Source organism: Brienomyrus brachyistius, chromosome 3 (genome assembly GCF_023856365.1).
Source record: "Brienomyrus brachyistius isolate T26 chromosome 3, BBRACH_0.4, whole genome shotgun sequence".
NCBI classification, from domain to species: domain Eukaryota; kingdom Metazoa; phylum Chordata; class Actinopteri; order Osteoglossiformes; family Mormyridae; genus Brienomyrus; species Brienomyrus brachyistius.
Genome location: NC_064535.1, coordinates 31,603,709 through 31,622,387, shown reverse-complemented (window position 1 = coordinate 31,622,387; position 18,679 = coordinate 31,603,709). Strand labels below are relative to the sequence as shown.

The window sequence follows — 18,679 nt, the reverse complement described above, 5'->3', positions numbered from 1 at the left end:
CCAGGCCCCAAGGTGGTGCTCTGCTTGCTGGATTGAAAATCACAGACACGTCTCCTAAGCTGCCCAGCCACAGGCCCTGGATCATAAAACTGCAGCTGCTGCCTTTCAGACCAAAATTAGCTTTTCATTACTGAGCACATTTACATTTCCAGCATACAAGTAACATCTATAGCAAGTGTACGCGAGTTCCGAGCTCGTGAGAAACTGCATCCTTGTGCTATCAGTGTCCAGGTGCACTGGCCCTTGCATAACCAAGCTTTTTTCAGTATAAACTTCTTGTCACCTTTCTATGTCAGCAGCTTTGTATTAGAGCTGGCTCCCCAATTATCAGCCTGATCCCATACACAAGAATCACCCCTGCATGTTATGAGATGAAAAACCTTATTTGAAAAATAAATATTAAATCTTGGTGGCTTCCCAGCCAGGGGGCACTCCAGCATTGTCCTCTATGCTGACTGGCATGGGACCCAGTGATCCTGACCAGGATAAAGAAAAATGAAATGATACATTATTGCCCATTTGCCAAAGTACGTTGGAATGCTTCTTTTAACATATTCCTCCATTCCCACCTATGAGACATACATACATATATATAGTTGAATGCCAAAGCTGGAGTCTGAACGCAGAATCAGCTCTTGTGAGTACATCATCATCTCTTTAGCAATCGGAGGGGGCTTAGGAGCCTTGCCCCAAAGCCCAATGGGGATGTACCTATTCTACCAATGCTGGGATTCAAACTGGCAAGTATTCCAGACACAGGTGAAGAGGCTGAACCCACTGAACACACGGCACTCCCACACAGAAGATGGATAGATGAACATACAACGGAATACTGTATTTCATGGGTGAAAAAACAAAATTTTAATTTTTATTTACTGCAAAATAATGATATGAAATAAAATGATATCCCTGGTGTCAGCTATCTTTCCTGTCTGTGAGAGATTTGTGAACAAAACAAAAAATGTTGAGGCATATTTCACTCATAATTATTGCAGTTTGCAGTTATGCCTCAGTGTAATCCAATTATAACCCGAGTAACTTTACAGACCATCCCACCTAGCATACGTCTGTGCCGCATTTCGGTCAGATTGCGATGTGTCACCGTCTGATGGTACAAGACTCCAGACCCAGAGGCCCTAGCCTGCTATTCCCCTGCTGGCCCTGACACATGCATGGAGCTCATTAACAGGGAAGGCGTGACCATCCAAAGCCCATGACAGCGGCTCCACAGTAACACAGTAACAAATCCAATTAGACATCATCTAAATTAACACTGTAATGAAGTTTCTTGAGAAAATGGGGCCAGAGGAGAAAAAAGGAAGGATGTGTGATGGGCGGCTCTCGTCAGAGGCAGTGGCGTTGTTCAGCTGCCCCCGGTGGAACCCAAGAGCATTGCGTTGGGGGGAGCGGCCAGCTAATTTCTGTGATGGACTTTCTGTGTTCCTGCTGGGGTTTAAACGGAGGTTGGTGTGAAGGGAAATCTGACACACAGCTGACAGCACTCCTATCGCACCAATTTCTCACCAGAATTTTCCACCATTCCTTTTTAAGGAGTTTAACAACATGATTAGCTAACAAAATCGTAGCCACTGTCCTCATGGCTTGCATGGAGGTGTGTAGAAGAGACCTGTGGGGGGTGTGTATGCTATTAACCACCGCAAACTAAGGCATGCCCCACCCTTTCCTTCGCTGTTATTACACAAAGCGCTGACGTTATGCATAACAGAGCCAGTGTTTTTTTCACAATGAAGACCAATGGACAGGGCGCGGGCAGCCCAGATGGTGCTGGGGGAGAGAGTGGTGCACTCCCCCCGGTCCACCCCACCTGCCCAAGCTTGAGTCATAAACATTTCACCGCCATGCTGACATCGGGCCACTCCTGGAGTGGGTCCAAACTACACTCCATGAGGAGGATGAAGAATGAGCTTGCATCGATTTATGCAGCAATAACAAGACAAGTGTGAGCGGATTAAAATTCTAAAGAGACAAAAGAATGATGCAGAAGAATGATGCATAGACCCAGAAAGCCACATGCTCCGGCAATGTGACGCCTGGCATTTCACTGCAATCCAGGTTCAGAAGACACCACTACACTGTCATACAGCCACATAACATATTGCATGTCAGTATGATCTGCGTCCAGAAAACAGCACTGCACTGTCATACAGTTGTGCAATACACTGCACCTTGCTGCGACTCTTCACACTTGACGATGTACTCATTGTGTCATTAGCTGCATAACACACTGCATGTACAGAGACAGGGGGATGGGGAATCAGCCAGACATAGCCAAAGGGCAGAAGATCAGGTGTGTAAGCACCCCCATGATCAGGTATGTAAACAGGTTCACGATCAGGTGTGTAAGCACCCCCATGATCAGGTATGTAAACAGGTTCACGATCAGGTGTGTAAGCACCCCCATGATCAGGTATGTAAACAGGTTCACGATCAGGTGTGTAAGCACCCCCATGATCAGGTATGTAAACAGGTTCACGATCAGGTGTGTAAGCACCCCCATGATCAGGTATGTAAACAGGTTCACGATCAGGTGTGTAAGCACCCCCATGATCAGGTATGTAAACAGGTTCACGATCAGGTGTGTAAGCACCCCCATGATCAGGTATGTAAACAGGTTCACGATCAGGTGTGTAAGCACCCCCATGATCAGGTATGTAAACAGGTTCACGATCAGGTGTGTAAGCACCCCCATGATCAGGTATGTAAACAGGTTCACGATCAGGTGTGTAAGCACCCCCAAGATCAGGTATGTAAACAGGTTCACGATCAGGTGTGTAAGCGCCCCCATGATCAGGTATGTAAACAGCTTCACGATCAGGTGTGTAAGCGCCCCCATGATCAGGTATGTAAACAGGTTCACGATCAGGTGTGTAAGCACCCCCATGATCAGGTATGTAAACAGGTTCACGATCAGGTGTGTAAGCGCCCCCATGATCAGGTATGTAAACAGGTTCACGATCAGGTGTGTAAGCGCCCCCAAGATCAGGTATGTAAACAGGTTCACGATCAGGTGTGTAAGCGCCCCCAAGATCAGGTATGTAAACAGGTTCACGATCAGGTGTGTAAGCAACCCCATAGACAGGTGTGTTAGCAGCCGCATGGGCAGCTCTATAAGCATGTCTGTGACATGGTGGGAGGGACAGGCAGGGCTGCATGCCGATCAGATCACACCTACCCCCGCTCATCCACCCTGCACTGATACACCGACACCTGAATTCATATCAGGCAAAATTAGCAAGAGGTGTTTCTTTGCCCACCTGAATCACACCGAGATTCTGTCGATAAGCCCCGCAGAGTAATGCATTTTTGTTGCATTTTCTGTGTCCACACAGTCTACAGAAACACATCCACTTTCCAGAGCCAGGGCTCCCTGCTGAAAATAGTCATGTGCTTTCACGTGTGCACGTGTGCGATTATGCGGTCAGGTGGGTTTCTCAGGTCCTGCATTTGCGTACTTAAAGGACCACGATGATGCTGCCTGCTCCCTGCTCCACGTTGCCGTGGAAACACCATGACTCCAGAAGGTTATCCAGCCTCAGAGTGGGGAGGTCTTGCTCTGGGTTCGCCCCGGAGGAGCAAAGTTGGAGTGTGTGGAGCTCTGTGAGGCTGTGATGGACTGGAGAGGGTTATTTGAGAGATTATGGGAGATTTCTGACTGGGTCTGCAGGTTAATGTAGATGGCAAAGTAGTGTAAAGTTGGTTTATCGGGGATAAGATGGGTGAGGTCTTCAGGTCTGCAAGGAGGGACCCAGGGGCATTAGGGGGATATCAGTTGGTGACAAGAGGCACAGAGGAGATGAAGGGAGGACTTTTTAAAAATGTGAGACTTTCAGTTTGCATTTTGCCACATGCAGGAGTTTGGGCTCAATCCAAGAGACAATGATGGTTGGCAATAGAGCAGCGTTGTAAAGATGTTCTGAGGAGCTCTCCTGCATCCCTGAGCATCCCATCTTCTGGTTATACAAATGTAAATTCTGGGTGAAACTAATCCAAGCTACCCTCACTGATCTGCAAGAAGCAGAATCTTTTCACTGTATGCAGTGAATGTCAGGAAAGATCTCAGCATCTCCAAACTGGGCCTGTCCGGCTGCCAGCCGGGTTTCCTCCTGCTCCCCTCAGGCGTGACAGATACACGGAAATCATCTGCGTAAAACAATCTGGGGTATTATTTTTCCCAGGGACGTAGCACCGATGCGTAGTGCTGGCGGACAGCACGTTGCTAACCAACGACTCACGAGGCGGCAGATGGCGGGATTTGGCTGGCCAGCACCTGCCGCAGGTGCGTCTGAATCACCCAGGAAGCAGCTCTGTGAAGCCGAGGTGAAAAGCAACCAGCTTAATTGCAACTCCATGTCTGTCCACGTGACAGGCGGTAAAGTAAACAGCTGCGGAACCATTATTTAAGGCTGGCTTATGATGATGTCTTAAAGATGGTGCCCTCTAGTGGTAAGGGGCTCATTTTTGCACTAAACACGTGCATGTACGCTGGTGTGCGTCTCATGGGAGCTGCGGTGGTGACCATATCTGGGTGTCCATGGTTAAACCGTGGGGGGGTGTGGGGGGGCGGCTTACTCACAGCTGCATGATCAGGTAGAGGTGGTTGGAGCTTTCATAAATGTCCTCCAGGGCCACAATGTTCTCATGCTTTATTCTGGAAGAAAAAAATCAGATCAGCGACTCTACATATTAACATTATTTTACTCAATTACTCAGAAGACATTCTTTTTTAATTGGACATTAACTGAAATAAACAAACCCCTGCTGTACGGTACATCAGCTCCCACTACGGGAATATAAGTCCAGTTCCCCGAGCACAATGCTATGCTGTGATATTTATGAGTATATAAATCATACAGTAAATAGGTACATCTCACAAACATACACATACACAGGCTGAAATTCAAGAAAGTTTCATTTAAAACACAATTTCTTCCTTCAGCATGACAAAGAACAAGTCTTAATCATATATGTGGAAAGAAAAAATCAGTAGGAGATTTCAGGATTTTCTCTGAGAAAGCAGACCAATAGTGGCCTTAATTCCTTGAAGAAAATACACCAATAGGAGAATAGATGCTACTGCAGAGAATCTGGCCCACTGGAGCCACTCATTAAGATCTCTATATTATCAGTCAGACCAGTTCAGCCAATCCTAGAGTGATCCATTACTCTTATCTCACAAAGAATAAAACAGAGGATAATTTAGTGGTTTCCACTGGCAGCATATTCCCTCTTAAGATGAAAAGCCCAGAACTCCATATTCTCAGCTAGTCCAGTTCAGCCGATCCCACCCTCTCCACCCACCAGCAAAATCATTAAGTTTTCATCATTAAAATCATGGTAGAAAGCCATGCAGTAATAGCTGATGAAGGAGGACAGGGCAGAACTAATAATACATTGAGTTTTTTTTTGTGCCGGAATTAATGACAATGTAATATGGAGCAAAAAGGGGCAGGAAATTCAGCGCAGCGCTGATGCATTTATAAAGGGCTGCTTTAATATGTATGTGGCAGAATGGACCCAGGCTGACTAAGACGGCCATTATTAACACCTGAATATTTTAACAGCACAGATTCCCATATAAGCCTGCATTGTTCATACTCCTTATGTGGCTTTCAGGAGGTTATAGATGTTCCCGTGGTAACCATAGCCGTAGCTTCCATGTCAGCGGGTCGGCACGCAGCTTGAACACGTTGCTGTACGCCCGCTTCCCAGTCCCTGTAACCATATCTGCGCATGTGAGCTTACATGCATGTCTTTAAGGATCTGTCACAGTCCTCCTAGTTGTTTGCCACACCTTTATATGGGTGTCCTCTCATCCGACACCTTTGGTCACGGTTAGCAATGACACATATCCCTCACGCTGGTTAAGGCACCAGATTCTCCAGGGTGCAGGACACAGACTGTAGCTCCTCTGTCCTACCTCTCTTCCCTCCCCCGCAGCTGCCGAAGCCCACGCCTCTGTGGTAAATTACCCCGGCAACCGGCTCATGGCAAATACGTGTGTGTACACATGAGGATGTGTTTACAGGGCTGATGCTAATCGATGCCACAACGCTGATGAGCCCAGAGGGTCATGATGACAGTCCTGGGAACCATGGTGACAGGGGACAATAGCAAGAAAACAGGTGGCAGGAGGCCTGGATGGAGACATGTCACGTGATACTAGGCTGTCGACCGACAAGTTGGCTCTAAAAGCATCATGCATTGGGAGCAGTTGTGGTAAAGTTAAGCTATTACAGTGTGACGTGGCTGTGATGACCTTTAGCTGGGTGTTGATGGTGAACAGGCCTCCTTATGTGGCATCAGCCAGTGACTACCTGGTCAGAGTGAGACAAAGCTTTCATAGAACCATATCAGTACTAGGCCAGGGCTACTTTCTAAACTATAAATTCTGTTTGCTTCAGGATGTGACCTAAACATTAATGTTCATGTTCTACCTTGGCTCTAACTAGTGGAGAATTAGGTGCAATTATGACATTTGAACCAAGAACATGGGATGGCCACAGCTAGCTGTGATGCTGTGTTAGTATCTGGCTAAGATATGCATTAGTGTGGGATCTGTTACCATCTGGATGAGAGGCGTGTAAGCATTTAGACAAAGGACATGCTAGCCAAAGTTGTGTCAGCATTTGGATAAGGATCATGTTAGTGAGAGCTGTGCTATCCTTGATGAGGGTCATGTTGACAGGCAGACGAGTGGTGTGTTAGCCTGGTCTGTGGTAGCATCTGGGCAACAGTCATAGCAATGATGTGGTACCACCTGCAGTAGGGATGTTCTGGCATGAGGTATATTAGCATCTGGATGAAGGGTGTATTAGTTAGCAAGTGGATGGATGGATGAGGGATGTTGTATCGAGGATTGTGGGATAATTGGATAAGGGTTATGTTTGCATCTGGACGAGAGGTATGCATGTGGATGAAGAACATTGTAGTGAGAATTTTGGGACAATCTAGATGATGACGGTTTTAGCATCTGGATGAGGGATGTGTTAGCATCTGAATGAGGAATATTGGAATGAGGATTTTGGGAGAATGGATGATGACCATGTTAGCCTCTGGATGAGGGATGTGTTAGCATCTAGGTGAGGGATGTTGTATTGAGGATTGTGGGAGCATATTTATGGGGGACATATTAGCATCTAGATGAGAGAAGCTTTAGCAGGAACTATGGGGGCATCCTGATGGGGAACATATTAGCATCTGGATGTGAGATGATTAGGTGAGGAATATGGGAGCATCTGTACCATTTAACGAGAGTTATGGGAACATCGGCAGAATGCCAGAATTACTTAAAGGTAATGCAAAAGCTGCCATAATTAGGATGGTATTTGTGAGGGCTGTTAATGAATACTACGCCACTAGCCATGTAGGCCCACCTCAGTATGGGCACAAGGTGTTGTTACTGAGGTCTCTAAGATTGTCTTTTAGTGAGGGCCATTAGCGGGTGCTGTATTTTCAAAAGAGGGAAGGCAGTGCTGCAATAGGATTAGGAGGGAGCCGCCAACGCCTGCCATTGCCATGAGAAATGCAGTGTGGGCAGCCACCCACCATGGCTGGTGGGGGAGGGAGGGGTTGGATCTGCAGGGGCTGAGGCACGACTTCACATTTACACTCTGGTAATGATAGTGGAGAGAAGAGGAGGAGGTACACAGGGGTGCAAGACACAGACAAAACAAGCAAGAGGAGGCAGGAGATCACAACAATAGTCATTCTTTAATCCTCTGTTAAACATCTTAATATTTTATCCTTACTACTATGAACAATGGAGCTCTCAGTGCCGAGGCTGTGCCCAGTTCCTGATTATTGGGGGTATTCCAGGATTAACCGTGTTTCGACCAATAATGTTGGTGCAACTGAGCCAAGCCTTGCTGTTGGAGGCTGGCGTTCCAAGCACCACACACATGTTCTGCTTAAATGCTATGTGCTAATGCTGCTGCTGTGGCCTGTCCATGGATCGGTTTCTAGTGCCCCCCCCCCCCCCCCCCCCCCACCTATTCTTTGCCCCGACAGCTGTTTCTCAGCACTCTGCGTAATAACCGCAAACACACCAAAGAGGCTAATGCTAAAGACTTTCTGGGTGGCTTTGGCTAGCGTTGCCCTCACAAACAGACAAAAACAGAGCACCACTGTGGTGTGTTTATCTGTTTAACCAGACGTAAGGAAGTGACGTGTATCATCCATTGATTGAGGTTCATATGAATCACTAGAGGAAAACACCTTTGCTACTGCAGTCTGTAAGCCGCTGAGAAAGGCTTGTGTTAGCAAGGGATGAGTTAGCTCTGACAAACTGTCTATCAACAGGAAGGGTCCTGCTCCCAGTTGAAGTTAACACTTATTGTGTCATTGGACAAGCAATAAAGGACTGTCAGTCACTCTGCTGCTAGGAATCACAAGACCAACAGTCCACGATCCCATATAAATGTTCCAGGGAGCTTGCTGAAGACAGGGCTTGGCTGCCCAAAGCATGAACACAGTAGGTTGTATCCAATGAATACCAGCTTTGCATTATGTAATTTTTATATGTCTGCAGGGTTTTATGTGATAACAATTTTTCTTACAGGTTACTAGGACTCACACAAAACTGTAATGTTTTTGTCATCATAAAGCTTTTGACTCCCAGAGTGTGAACTCCTCCAGAATATTCTCACTCCAGTAGCCAGGTCTTCCTTCATAAATATGAATACAGCACAAAAGAAAAAGGGAAGGAACTGTAATTAAACACTTCAATGCCATTTCAAAGTCACAAATTCCACTGACTGTGAAAGTCAGGCACGTAACATAATGAGTTCAGAGATGCACTATTAAAACACAGATGTGACAGACAGCTTACATTTGCTATGAATATATAATATAATATAACACTGCCTGAAAAATTCAACAAAACCCTTTATGCTGGAAAGACCCAAGAAATATAAAATTCATGTTTACTATAGAACACAGAGCTTACTCTAGTGTATTGGGTCAGCCAATCCGGGCAAAGTTAAATAGTGATTCCGTAGTCGAGGACCAATCACTGTACAACTCAAAAATTTGCCCATATATGTAAGTAAATCATTGTACAGGGTGAGTCCTTAGGCAGTGGTAGATTGATGAGTAATGAAACAAACAGGATTTAACACTTGGCTATTATATCTTCAGTTATAGCTACTAGGCCATTAGACTCTAGAGGCACCAGGCAAAAAAGCTCCCAAAAGTGAGTCTACATTTCCTATACATGAAGGAGCCTTGCTCAAGGACCCGCAGATGTGCTGCAGAAAGGCTTGAACCAGCGGCCTGCCGATCACAGGCACACTGACCACACACTGCCCCCCAGTATAATACAGTCAGTAAGAAAATGTGTGCGAAAGAAACTGGATGCCACAACCACAATCAAGGAGTGTACTGATCCATTAATATTCTGCCATGTTTCAGCAAATCTCAGAGATGGAAACGAGCAGAATGATGGGAGACAGGCAGTCAGAGGAGGCCTCTTCAAAGTGGGGTCTTTCTCCAGGTTAGTGCTCTCCAGTCCACTTCCAGCATCGCTATACTCTACCCATGCATAACGAAAAGCGTAAATGGGTGAGTGTTTTAACATTCTGCCTGAAGTGCCATAACACCCAGGCTGACTAAAGCTAACTTATTACAGGTGCAGCCTGAGATGTGTCTCACACATGGATGAGAGCATCTCTGTAGAAACTGAGCTATCTGATACTCACTTGGACTCCAAACACGTATTCTCTCATACCTGTCACATCCATCACAAGTTCACTGTGGGTCGGTTCTGTAATGTGCTTCAGCGTAAGTGTCCTGCCTTAATCATTGCAAATATGAAAGCGAGGGGACAATGTTCCTAAGTCTGTGAAATCCACCATAACACCCTTCTAGTAATTGGGGCCCCACCTAACTGCAAGTTAATGGATGTGACATCAAAATATGTCAACATGTTGATTTGCAGGGAACAGCAGTCAACTTGGCAGAACATCTCTGAAATTAATTAAACTACCGCTAATCCTCAATACCTAACAAGAGCATAAGTCAAGTCCAGCACAATGTGCAACATAACATCTTCAGCTTTCTAACATCAATCAAATCTTCCATGGAGTATAACAGAGACCCAACATCTTCTTAACATTAGTCACGTCCTCCATGATGTAAAACAAAAGACCACCAGCTTTATAACATTAATCAAGTCTCTCATGCAATAGAAAAAAACACCAGCTTTTTAACATAAACGTATGCAAACCGTGCATGATGAATTCAAGTTGTAATTAACAGGCACGTCATCATGGTGTTAATTCATAGAATAAAGATGTTTCATTCATAACTGTGCATGTCCCATGACATTTGGTAGTTATTCATCCCAATGTATTTGCACAATGAAACAAGTCATTAAGAGCAACTTATTAAAACATTAGATGTCTTGCATTAACGTGACGATGCATGTGACCACAGTAAATACGGGTTCTCTGTTCAGACTGTGTGGCATGTTGCCTGCATTCGGGGAGCTGCCATGAGAAGCTCAGTGGAATCAACTCCTGAGCCAAAGGCCATACAGGGAGGGGGGTAGGCTATGGTGGCCTCATCCGATGACAGGTAAGCCCTTCCTGTCTGGGAGCTAAACTCCTGAAAGCAAAAAGCCCTGTCTATGCCTTCACCATGACAAGTAAAAATGCTTTTCAGTTCACAGTACAAGAAGCAGCAGAGGACACGTTCCCTACATGTTACGTGAGATTCCTCTAGGTACTCCGGTTTATTCTCACAATGGAAAAAAATGTAGTAGGCAAACTGTCATCCTTAAATTGCCCATAGTCTGTGTGTTTGTGTGGAGGGTGGTTGTACTTATCGTCAGGGTAAAACCTGACAGTCTTGCATTTTGTTTGGTTACTTATGGTTAAGGTTAGGGCTAGGTAGGGATTAAGGTTTTCATAACTAGATTAGGGTTTTTTTCCCCATAGAAATGAAGGGACCGTTCCCATAAAGATAGGTACGCCAACATGTGTGTGTGTGTGTGTGTGTGCGTGGGTTTGCATAGATCCCATTTGGGGACCAAAATGTGCGGTAAAACCTGAAATTTCCTTTCTTTTGAGGACACTTCTTCAGGTCCCCATTTGGATAACCTCAATTTGATAAAAATCTGTGAATGCAATCAAAAAAGTAAAAGTGCCAAAAGTCTTGTATTTTGGTTGGTTGCTTATGGTTAAGGTTAGGGCTGGGTAGGGGTTAAGGGTGTTGTGATTAAGATTAGTGTTTTTCCCACAGAAATGAATGGACAGTCCCCATTTAGATAGGCAGACCAACTTGTGCATGTGTGTGTGTGTGTGTTTGCGTGTCCTAAGATAGACAAGTATCATGCCTAAGGTATCTCCTGCCTGGAGCTGTGTGATTCTTGTGATGACAAATGACAGAAAGATGGATGAATAGATGAATGAATGGATGGATGAATGGATCAAACTACAAAAACTCTGTTCTAGATGATGACTCTGCCTGTTTCAACTTTAGCCTCAGACTGAGAGGTGCATCCGTTTGCATCGGTTTATAATGAACTGACAGATCATCCCCTCTCACCACTCTTTTTATTTAATTCAGTCTCTTTAGTCTTCATATCAGAATCGCCAAACAGCTAACAAAGTTTCCTAAGCTGTGTGGGGGTGGTTGGTGACTGTGCTGTAATTTTATAATGTCTCTCCACGGACGCGGCTTTCAAGCCGGATACCCATTACCAGTTAGCATAAGCATGAGAGCAGTGGGCTCGGAAGTGCCCACGGAAGAAGCATTTTTTTCTGCAGAGCTTCTGCGATCTTTTGTGTGAGCAGGCGTGTGAGGTTCGTGCTGTCTGTCCCCCCCATTGAAGTTCAGATGAAGTATCCAACCTCCGGGAAAGGGGAGGAATTGGAATTTCACATCCCTTACTTGGCTGAGGAGTAATAAACAGCACAATCTGAGAGTCTCAGGAAACCACACAGCTGCCAGTGAGTGGCCCCGAAAGGGCAAAGGTGACAGGGGGAAAATGTGAATCTGTGATTTCTTCAATAGCTTACATTTTCTTGAAGATAAAATCGACACAAAATAAAGTCTATGGCAAATCTATGGCTACTCTACCCGCCATGGCTTCATGGGTGTGGAGTTTGTGTCTTCACCTCATGTCATTATGGGATTTCCTCTGGTTACTCCGGTGTCCTCCCAAAGCCCTGATGCTAACGTTAATTGGAGTCATCAAATTGCCCATTGGTGTGCATGTGTGTGTGAATGGTGTGTGAGTGTGCCCTGCGATGGGCTGGTGTTCCACCCTGGTTTGTGCCCGTAGCCTCCAGTATAGGCTCTGGACCCACCACGACTCTGAATATGAAATGCAGTTACAGAAAAATGGATGGACGAATACTGGTATATGTTTTACATACACATTATAGGTAGATATTAGACGATAGATGCTATTTGTCCTGACATATCAGTAAGAGTCAGGCAAGTGTGTTCTGTGTCTTCATGGTGGGTCCCCACAGATGTATGTGTGGTCCTATGTCCGCGACCATGGTAGTTCCTATGGAAAGCCACGGTGGGCATGGTTGGGGGTGGGGAGGGGGCCGGTACTTACTTGCGGAGCACAGCGATTTCATTCTCTATGCTGCTCTCCTTGCCCTTCAGCGCCTTCTTGGGGATACACTTAACAGCAAACATCTTCCCTGTGGTCTTTTCCTGAGCCAGGACGACCTCGGAGAAGGCCCCGCTGAAACAGAGGGAGTACGAGGGTCAAGGTCACAGCATGGGGTGGGGGGATGTGAAGGGGGAGGGGGGAAGAGGTGGGAAGGGCAAATCTGCAGAGCACGCAGAGCACTTATAACCCTATATATTTCAAGAGAATCACAGAGAGTGAAAATATTATAATAGAAAGACGATGAAATTTGTTTTGATCTCGTTCAGTTTTGTGCAGATTTACCTTTGTGAGTATCAGGTACCGTTAAGTCAATGTTGAGTCATTTATAGATGGTATAATTCAAGAATGTTCTGTTTGCTGTGTTGGTCTTCAGGTTCTAAGCATGTCCGTTACTGATTACCATGGTGTAATTACTGGTAAAAGGCCACAGTTATAACTAAAGGGCTATCTGTTATTTGTGTTTCCATCTTGTAGGATCGCTAATGTCTTCACTAACATAATCATTATCAGGCTTATACACCACACTTCTCTGTTCTAATTTCGGGGTGTTTGAGCAGTAAGATATCATTTCTGGGCTTGTAAAGTGAACTGATCTGTTCAAGCTGGTCTTGTAAAAGAAGGTGGAGAATGGAATCAAAAGTAAGGGAGAGGGCAGTATATCAATTCAAACTGGCCAACACTTCAGTCAACTGGACAAATAAAGGCCTCATTTATATTGTGGCTGATTCTTTTTCCATTGCATTAGCAGTGGTCTTTGAAAATCCAGGTTAATACGAAAGACAAGGAACAGATAAAGAATTTCTTTTACTTTGCTTTCTTTTACGGTTTGGCCATAGAGTATATTCTCCATTTATTGATTAAACTAGCAACTCCCCCCCCCAGAGAGTGCCAGATAGAAGGATTGCTGTTGATGCCTCCTCTCCTGTTCAGCTTTGTTGTTCACTTAGCTCCACATTAGCATGTAAATTGTAAAACAAACGAAACTCTCCTTTAATTCTGCAAAACCTGGAAAACCCAGGGGGCAGTGCTGAACTCATTTCCCGTATTCCTGGGGAAGGTGTTTCCATTCCAATTTTATGGCCCTATCTCTGTAACGACCCATGGGGATAGGAGATGAAAGGAAACAATGTTTGAGATCCAAATCTGCCATTATACCCTTCAAAAAAAATTAAAGTTTACCCCTGGCCGGCACAACTAGTGGCAAAACTCGTGTGGGCAACATACAAGGTGCACAAATGTCGACAATGTGGAAGGTTCAGTTAAATCAGTCAACATGACAGATCACTGATTAACATTCCATTCACAGCGCCACCCACAGGAGAGATATGAGCAATATCATGATATAGAGAACTTAATCCAAACAACCCCTCTACAGCCAGTGCCATTTTCCATCTCTTTCATTCAGGATCCAGTGTCTTTGAGTTATGATAAAATCAAGTGGTATGGAGTACAGCCCTGGGAGAGTCCATCATATCTGAGAGTACAGGATGGGGGTGTGTGGAACATCGGTTTCACACACTTCCTCTCTGTTGCACTCACTACTATCCCTATCTCTTAGCAAATTAAATTAAAGCCTATTTCTTTCAAGTTGAATGTTTTTCAGATATGGACCAGCTGTCAAAATACAACGCCCTAACTGTACCCCCCCACCCCCCCGGCCAATCCACCTGCACTGGACTGAACTGTCAGACATACATTACGGATCAGCATTAGTCACTAGACACCATTTGAAATGAACATAGAAAACCCCCAGGAAGTATGAGGGGCAGTAGATGTTACCATACTAGAAGCAGAATATGCAAGGATTAATGCGTGACAAGCCATATATTGTATATGTTTAAAGGAATGGATGTACAAGCAAAGTACCACCCAACCCTTATTCCACAGTTACTACATACTTGGTTTACATGTTTTCCCCAAAGACATACTTATATGTTGAATCAAAAATAAATTACTAGAACAACTATTACAATTTTGCCTACATCCGGCCCAAGCCATTATCGTTAATTAAAAAATTGTCCACTCCTAAGACCTTAAGCAAGTTGTTAGTTCAAAATTTACCATTACTAAGTCCAAAGGCCAGACTTTATGTACAAACATCTAAGGCAAATGTGTAACTGTGGTTTAAATGGGTTAATACACTCCATGCATTTTACATTTTTAAATGCACTATACAGAGGCAAAGAAGTAAATAAAAGTAAATAAATACACATATTTAACGGTGGGGGCGGCATGGTGGTGCAGTGGTTAGCACTGTTGCCTCACACCTCTGGGACCCAGGTTTGAGTCTCCGCCTGGGTCACATGTATGTGGAGTCTGCATGTTCTCCCCATGTCGTCGTGGGGTTTCCTCCAGGTACTCCGGTTTCCCCCCGCAGTCCAAAAACATGCTGAGGCTAATTGGAGTTACTAAATTGCCCGTAGGAGTGCATGGGTGAGTGAATGGTGTGTGAGTGTGCCCTGCGATGGGCTGGCCCCCCATCCTAGGTTGTTCCCTGCCTCATGCCCATTGCTTCTGGGTTAGGCTCCCAGAAGGATAAGCAATTTGGAAAATGGATGGATGGATGGATCAATATTCAACTGTACTGTAAGTAAAACCCAAGTTATCGTACCATCTAATTTAGGCAGGTTCAACTAGACTGTAAAGTGTGACTGGAGCAGAAGTGCATTACATTAGCAAGTCATTTTGGTGTGTAACCACTGACCACAGGTCCCACAGGTTTTACAATCCTGGTTGTTGTCTGAGTGACTTGTAGCGATTTCTTTGTTTTTATAGTTTACATTAAACAACGTTCGTTAGACTTAAAGATCATAATCACACATTGATTTACTGCTGTGATTTTCTCTACATGTCCGATCATAGAAATCAACAATCTTCAGATTTGAGTATTCAACAGTGCTCAGGTATACATTTTTAAAATCATCTTTAGATCTTACAAGAAACTAACGATGAGTGAGGCAAAAAATCTAACATTTCCAAGGTGGAATTGGACGAATACAAAATCTGATATCTTACTATGAGCTCTTTGAATTTACAAAAACTGACTTGGATTAATGCTGGATTAATTTTAATGGATACATTTTTTGAGGTAGGAAAAAGCATTGCATCTAAAAAGAAAAGCCACAGCTTGGTCTCAGAAAGCATAGCTGCTTCTGATTCAGGGTGTAATATGAGTACGTGACCCTGAGCAGCAGCACCTCTTATCTGATCACTGAGCTGGCTGCGTTCAGCCTCTCTGGGGGATGTTTCTCTGCTGTGGGCTAGAGGGTATGCGGCTGATGAGCTATGATGGAGTATATCTGAATCTGTAACGGCACAGGTAGTGTTCAAACTGTAGCTTCTCCCTGCTCAGCCAAGCTTACCACATACTGTGTTCAGAGACACCATACAGAGTCCCCGTGGGAGTCATTCCCTCCCCCAGCGAAGTACCGTTGTCCCACAATCCCCTACATCAGCAAATTACTGATTTCCCACTGAGTTAGGATTGTTCCCAGCAAAAATCTTCATGGTCAACAACAGTCATACCCGGAAATCCTCTTGACAAGAAGTTACCACCATAGGAAGCGCAAATTTCCAAAACTGTAATTTTTCTGAGAAGAGACCCCCAGCGACCTAAAGTCTGGCTTCCGCCGGCATAATATGTTACAGTATTGTGAAGCAAAACTCGCTGGGTGTCACAAAATGCGAGATGGACTCAAAAACGGGTGTTTGGGCGAACAAAAGAGGTTTATTTAACTAAATAAGAGCAGGGAAACAAACGAGACCACGAGGGATCAAAACAAAAAGGCGAGTTTGGCTAAGAACACAGGCAGTCAGGAGGTGCGACATAAATGACTGAACTGGGGCTGACGAGACAAATGGGTAAATACAAATAAAAAGGCTAATGAGGGGTAACAAGCAACAGGTTTGGCTCATCAGGGCCACGTTTTCTGAAAATGTATTCCACGAGTTTTGGAATATATCCTTACCCTTCCCCGTCTCCAAAGTGTCCTCCATGTTCCATACACCCCTACCAATGGGTAACCAATATATCCCACAACTCCTTATCTAGTGATAAGTTGCCTCGGTGCACAATGGACAAAGTACCACAGCTGTCTAAATATAAAAATGGCAAAATGGAGTTTTGAACATTCTTTACACGTACAGACCCTCCTCTGCTAATGAACTTTCAACTTTCAAATTTTCAAACATACGAACAAAGAGGACTGTAAGTCCAAATTGTGTTCACTGGGCTCCAGTTTTCTGTCCGCAACATCAATTCAATTTTTCTGCACACTAATTCCACCTAGTATGACTTCTGACCGCTACTCCCGCCAAGCAGCAGCGTAGCGTGCGTACTCCCAGCTTCATAGTTCTTTGTACTTGCGTATACCCTTCAAATGATGTTAAATGATGGCTTACGAACGTTTCAAGTTATGATCGGCTGTTCGGAACGTATCTTGTTCGTAAGTAGAGGAGCGTCTGTAAAGAGATTCATCTCACGTTACTAAATATTGCCACTACGTGGCACTGAGGATAGAAATCTGGTGAGGAATGAAAACCAGCCAGTGAGTAAGTTGGACTCCAGTCAATCTGTTGACAATTTCATAACAGCCCCCGAGGGATTCAAAGGAGTCGGTAAAAAATGAAAGAAAACAGGCTCAACTCAGGGCAGGATGATTGGATCACTGATGCTGCGCATCCTGGGTGAGCATGTCCGTTTTGAACCCTGCTTACTGCTGTGGCCAGTCTCAGGTACATAGATTTCCTCTGGAGAAATAGACTAGGGAGGATTGTGCATCTGCCCAGCTGGCCTTTCTGTGTTGCTACGTTACCATGTTTTTCTCCTGATGGTCGCCCTGGCTGATGACCTGCTCTGTTTTCTCATCTTTGTTCCTATGCTCTCATCCTCCACTTGCTTTTCCTCCACCCCCTCCTTTCTTGTCTTTTCTACAACTAATGTTACATCACTTAGTTACCAAGCATACTCCTCCATCCAAATCGAGTGACGTAGTTTAAGATAAGCTTTTTTGGCAGGGGTGAAGCAGCAGGACTCCTACTGCAAGCCTTAACCGTTCTTTTGACCCTTAGCCACCCTCTCCGACCTACTGCCTGCCCTCTCCTTCTGGGAATGTTTCAAACTGATCTGTCCTCCCTGAAATCCTGATAATTCTAGACTTCCTAGAGAACAGTAGTCATGAATCAAGGGCCTCAGAAACTAGCATGTTCCCTTGTGGATGGAGACAGACCTGTACACTGTCTGTGGCTCACTGTGATCCAACCAATCACAAGCAGGGAGTTCTAATAGTTTTACAAATATGTAATCTCACACCGATGACACTCCCTGCTGTGTGCTGAAGGTTCCTCCATGTGTGTACACTCTGTTGTGTATGTACTGTAACAGTGTACAGTACAATTTATGATACTGTATGCTATATAGCAGTATAATGTACAGGTGCGAGCTCTGTCACACTCTCTGGGGACACGATTAATGAAAACACATAAATGATTAACCATGATAAAGGCCAGTGAGTCACAGGACTCAGCCCATCTTCAGCTGCAGTCACACCTGATGTTCCTCCTCCTATAGTTTAGGTTCTGTTAGAGGTTACCTATCTCTACAATTCAACAGAGTCAAGACAGGAACCTTTACCATCAAGACCCACCACTGCCTCCATATCTGATTCCTTCATATAAACAAGATTTTGCACATTTCAGCTGAAATTACCATGAACATCAATATTCCTGTCTAGACACTGATATGTCTCCTTCCCCCATGCATTATTTTCATCTGCTGTTAATACGATTCACTTCACTTTTAATGCGTGCATGTAATATGAGATTCCAGGAAATTAACGGAATTAGAAGAACAAATCTACAAATTGTACCATATGATGCATCTCATTCCAACGTTAGTTCTATGTGCTTCGTCATTTGACTGGCTACTCTCATTCCAAGATCTAAATCAACCCGTTGCTTACTAATCCCATGCTTGCAAAGCTAATTAAGAAGCTTCTGTCTATATTTGGAAAACCCATGTCAAGTATTATA

The 18,679-nt window shown here is 44.6% G+C and overlaps 1 protein-coding gene across 2 annotated transcripts in view; it reads right to left on the bottom strand.

Moving 5' to 3' along the window:
- camk1da (calcium/calmodulin-dependent protein kinase 1Da) overlaps window positions 1-18,679 on the bottom strand; it is an 84,594-nt gene that overhangs the window by 29,217 nt on the left and 36,698 nt on the right. For both annotated transcript variants that reach the window (XM_049006564.1, XM_049006563.1), the window contains 2 exons: window positions 12,590-12,721; window positions 4,595-4,669 (listed from right to left, as the gene is read on the bottom strand). In XM_049006564.1, coding sequence (XP_048862521.1) covers window positions 4,595-4,669; window positions 12,590-12,672 — 158 coding nt within the window. In that variant the 5' untranslated portion in view covers window positions 12,673-12,721. The remainder of the gene's footprint in view (window positions 1-4,594; window positions 4,670-12,589; window positions 12,722-18,679) is intronic.